General features: G+C 56.1%; 1 protein-coding gene across 1 annotated transcript in view; it reads right to left on the bottom strand.

The window, feature by feature from the left end:
- PTPRU (protein tyrosine phosphatase, receptor type, U) overlaps positions 1-5,109 on the bottom strand; it is a gene marked incomplete at its 3' end in the record, with an annotated part of 24,589 nt that overhangs the window by 1,924 nt on the left and 17,556 nt on the right. Inside the window, 3 exon segments of the mRNA XM_009704722.1 lie at positions 1,279-1,355; positions 2,350-2,422; positions 3,626-3,816. Of these exon segments, the coding sequence (XP_009703024.1) occupies positions 1,279-1,355; positions 2,350-2,422; positions 3,626-3,816 (341 nt within the window).

The raw sequence follows: 5,109 nt of genomic DNA, 5'->3' as shown, positions 1-5,109 counted from the left end.
TAATGGTATCGCAGCCACACGGCGCTAAGCGACGGCGCCGCTCCCCCCTCCTTCATCCCAGTCGCTTACTGGGGCCATTCCCAACTCCTAACAGGGACAAGCCAGCCTAAAGAGCAGGTCCCAGCGAGCCCACTGCCAAGGGGACCAGGGAACCGCTGTCCCACGCCCTGGCCATGGGTCCAGCAGAGTTAAACCACATCACAGGCATGGAGGTGACAGTGGCTTCTCCATCCACCGTGGGTCCTTTCACAGGGGATTTTTGGGGGTTGAATTCAACCCCTCCTCCAAGCACATGGGCCCCGCTCTCCATCAGCCCAGGGAGGACGTGCCACGGAGACCTTGCTTTCCCCTTCCCTGGACCATACCCAAGTTTATCCACACATTTTCCCAGCCTGCCTCTCCCAGATGCTGTTTAACACCACGTTACCCAGCACAACGCCTGGGAGGAGATGGGAGCAGAGAGGAGGGAGGAGAGGGGAACCATCTACTTACTTCTCGGTTAATCCGAATCTTAACGATCCCGTTGGGACACAGGTTTGAGAGAAAAAGATCAGAGACAGAGACATTAGTGAGGCACAGATCAAGAGATAGGTTAGAGCACCCGCCCCGGAGCGGGTTATGGAGAGCCACAGGGGAGAAAGGACACATGGGGACAGGGGACAGGCATGGGGAACCCACCACGGTGGCATCGGGCCACCGTTGATAGACAATGTCCTCTGGGCAGGAGGGCAGAGTGGGATTTGCTGCTGCTTCCAGGAGATGCTCAAGCCCTGTGCCTGACGGAGCCCTCCTGAACCTGCCCTGGTCTCGGCACCGCTGGAGGTGACAGGGGCCATCGCTCTCAGAGGACATCAGGGCTGAGCTCTGCCCAGACTCACATGCACCAACAGGATCAGGGGTACCCCAGTGTGATCCCCAGGCTGGTCCCTTGGCCCCCTCAACCTCTGCATCCTCCACCCAGGGAGGAGGAAGATCCCTGGCCATGAGAGCAGGTGAGGAGAGAAGAGAGGATGGAAAAGGGGAGGAGAGAGGGAACGAGAAAGGAGGGACAGAGTGGAGCAGAGAAGGGAGAGAAGCAGCAGCAAGCAGAAATTGCTGATGAGCATAAATAAATCAGGTAGGTTCTTCGTGGCGTGTCTCAGGGACGCACAGATGAGCCCATCCCAGGCTAAGTTCCTCCAAACGCTGCTGGACAGACCCTGACAGTCCACATGGTCCACAGGAAGCTCCTGTTCCAGCCCAGACCCCCAGGGAGACCGGGCACCGTCCCCCACTTACGTCGATGTAGTTGGCGTTGATGTAGTCCGAGTTGGGATCACCCAGCAGCGGGTGCAGCTTCACTCGGTGACGGTCATCTGGAGAGCAAGGGGAGAAGGGACCATCAGTGCCCGGTGTGTCACCCGCCGGGTCCCACGGCTCCCGGGCACCTTTCGCAATCGTTTTGCACCAGGAATATGCAAAATACAAGCTGGTAGGACATATTCAGGAGTAATAAATACAAGCTTGGTGGAGGTCTTTCCAAAGATGGTGGTTTAGACCAGTCGGGACACGGGCGAACAGCTTTTGGCACGGTATCTCCCAGAACCCTGCCCAGTCCTGCCAAAAACAGAGGGCACCCACCCTCCAGCACCCAGCCGTCCGCCCCGGCAGGGCACCAGGGTGGCCAGAACCCAGACAGGTGAGCAGAAAGCTGGGACATGTCCTGGGGCCCCGGACAACACTGGAGTGGAAGGGATGAAGCTGTGGACAAAGGATGTGGGAGGTGGAGAGCACCAGAGCTCCTGAAACACCAGGCTTGGTGCTTCCATCCCTGCGGGAACATCACCGGAGATGCAGCAGGGAGCAAGGTGGCTGTGCCACACTGACTGGAGGGACCTGCTGAGCAGCACGCACCCTCTCTCCAGTGGGGTCAAGCCCTTCCCCAATCTTCTGTCCTAAAAATTCCTCACTTAACCCCTTGGTCTCATCCTGCACGTCCACACCAGAAGCTCCCTAGGGCAGGGCTGTAGTTTCTCATAAGTCCATATAGGAAAACACACTCCCAGTTACGTAGGGCCTTCCAGCACCACCCAGAATATCACGGTGATGTTGTCACCACCCCAAGCTGTCCTATCCTAAGAGTTACCCAACCCCAGCCCTCCTATTTGCTCCAGCGTCTGATGCCCACCAGGAGCTCTCAGGCTGGCACCCCTGCACTGAGCAAGGACCTTGCTGCTGCCTTTAACCAACCAAACCCCACCCATTTCTTCCTTGCCACGGACCACACACCTACCAAAAAAAGCCCCCAAAGCCCTTTAGAAGGTTTTTCCAGCTGTTCGGGGTGTTTAAGCCTCTGCTAAAGGCACTCACATGTTGACACGTGATCCTGTCTCCCTTTGGTCTTGTCTTTCTTCTTTGAAGCATCCCAGCCTTCAAAGAAACTCTGTAAGGAAAGGATGGCCATCACGACCCAAGGGCAGGGCTGCGGGGTCCCCCCCAGCCCCACAACTTCCCTGGGGAGCAGGGCAGACAGGGTGGTCCCTCCACCCCAAGATCTGGGTCCTGCAGCCCCAGCTCCATCTCCATAGCAGCTCTGCCAGCTACACGACTCTGTAGCATCCACAAAATGCCCCATTTTCCAGCAAATTATAGATTGCCTGTTTTTTTTCCAGGGTTGGTTGTGGGTTTTTTTTCTAAACCTCCCGAGCCCCTTTCTCTCCCCAGCACAGAATAGGTTTGTGTGTAATAACAGTAACATTCAGAGATTGGCATAAGAGGAGGAAAGTGGAAGGAAATTACATGTTTTCTCCCCTCCCATAATATCTGAGTGCTTTCAAACGACTAGTTCCAAGAACATACAGCAGCTTTTCAAGGAGCACTAATGATTATAGCAAGCCCTGGTTTGTCCAATACATGAAAGGGAGGAAAAAAAAAAAAAGCTCCTGCACTTGAAACAACGAAGCATTAAACAGTAATTTCCCTGGGAAATTTCAATCGCCAGACCTGTGGGACACCGAAGAGTCGGGAAATCGACCCCGCTGGGCACGCTGCGGCAGAGGTGCACGGAATAACATGCTCCGTTACAAAAGCTCTGGCCCAACGAGGTGGGATGGGCACGATGCAGTCAACAACCCTTGGGGGGCACATCCCTCCCCCCGGGATCACCCTCTCCCATGTCCTCTCCCTGGGGTCTTCACGGTTTTGGGAGCCGCCAGGCTGCAGCGGATTTGCTTGTCCTTAGGCTATGGCCATGCTTACCACGGGTCATGTGTGTTGGAGAGCAGAACATCACCCTGTGGTGCCCAGGAGGACCTGGGAAAGGGAAAAGCATCCCCAGCCCTTGCAGGAGAGGTGGGATGACACCCTGTAGACAGGAGAGGTGTGGGCTGGTAGGGCTGGTTTGGCTCATCTCAGGGACCCGTTCAAGCTGACAATTAAATCCTGAGCTGCCAGGACTGGAGACTTGATCCAGACCCAGGGACACCCCATGATCTGATAATGCCTGCCCAGAGAGCTGGGAGCTCCAGCTCCTGCTGTCCCCAGCACTGCAGCACCAGGTCTGGAGCATCTCCTCCTCCGACACGGGTCCTACCTTGTCCATCCTACCTCCCACCCTCCCCGAGACACCAGCACAAGATGCTCTCACCTCATACTCCTGCTTGAAGCCGTAGCCTTCTGCTGTCTTCATCTGGTTGATATGCTGGAGGAGATCTGCCACCCGCACGGCGGGATGGAGCTGCCCAGTGTGGTACGGGGACCCTTTGCGGCCGCACTGGCGGCGGGGGGACCCCCCCAAGAGGCTGCTGGACTCGTTGACCACGCTGCTGCGCTGGTCACCTGCAGAAGGGGAGGGAAAACCGGGGACCGTTAGGGGAGCAAAGCCTTGGACTGCATCCCCATCACCTCCTCGCATCCATGGAGGGAGGAGAGGGCACCTGGAAACATCCCCGGGAGATGCTGGTGCCACAGCCAGTGTCTCTCTCTGGGGACCACAAGCAGTCCAGACCCTGCTCTGTGCTCTCTGCAGCTCTTCCTACACCACCAAGCTGAAAATGCCCATTACAGCCTTTTAAGACCAGAGTAGATCTCTTAGAAATCAGCGGGCAAGATCTTCAGTGGGTTAATAAGCTTATTTCCCATCGATTGGAGCAATTAACTTCCACGCAGACAAGTAAGAGCTACGTGCCCAAATATTCACAACGAAGTCCTGACCTCAAAAATTGCATTGCCAAAGTCCCCAGCCCAGCTTACCAGTTAATTTTCCTCGCTGCTAGATACGGGCGCCTTATTCCTAGCACTGACACAAATGGAGCTCGCTGCTGTTTAATGGGGGAGTTTATGCAGTATTTACCCAGTTTATGCCTTTGCCATGCAATTACCAGCAGAGCCAGGCTAAGACCTCACCTGCATTTGTCAGGGCAAGGTCCCACACCGGATCCTGAAATCTGGGTTTGCCCAAAACGTGATGCTCTCCATTGCTGCCAAGGGATGTGGCAGGCGCGGCGCCTGCAGCACCCAGCCTGGAACGCCGTCCACACGCTGCTGGGAAGCAGCTTTGCAAGACGATACATCCTAAACGCACTTTGCCCTAACACCACTTCTAAAATCCACCCTTGCCATCTCACTCACAAAGCTCCCAGGCTTGGTTTTTTGGGTCTGCTCAAACGCAAGGAGCAGCCCCTCACCCCCCCGCCTGCACCTCCCGGCTGCTTGTGCAACGCGGGTGCAATATGGGTGCAACGTGGGTGCAACGTGGGTGCAGCACAGGCACAGACTGGGGTCTCTCTCAGGCATCACAGCTCCCAAAGAGACGATGCTCCAACCTTTGCAACCAGAAACGTCTCCCTTCCAGGCTGCCAACGCGTGGCTGAACCAACGGGACCACACGGGAGGGTCACACCGCATCCCGTGGCACGGTTGACAGGCGCATCGGCCGCTGGGTTTAATGAGAAATTAATTGCAGGCATTTGCAAGGTGCCCACAGCTCCATGCAGCCACACGCTGAGGACCCACTCAGGTTTCCGTGAGAAGGATTAGTGACTTTTTTTTTAAATGCAAAGAAAGTGAGGCATGGAGGGGAACAGCCCCCAGTCGGTCACGGAGCAGCCCCTCCATTGACCTTCGTTAATT

The sequence above is a fragment of the Cariama cristata genome, unplaced genomic scaffold (genome assembly GCF_000690535.1).
Source record: "Cariama cristata isolate BGI_N322 unplaced genomic scaffold, ASM69053v1 scaffold6527, whole genome shotgun sequence".
Classification (NCBI taxonomy): domain Eukaryota; kingdom Metazoa; phylum Chordata; class Aves; order Cariamiformes; family Cariamidae; genus Cariama; species Cariama cristata.
The sequence above is the reverse complement of the archived record's forward strand: the minus strand, read 5'-3'. Positions and strand labels throughout refer to the sequence as shown.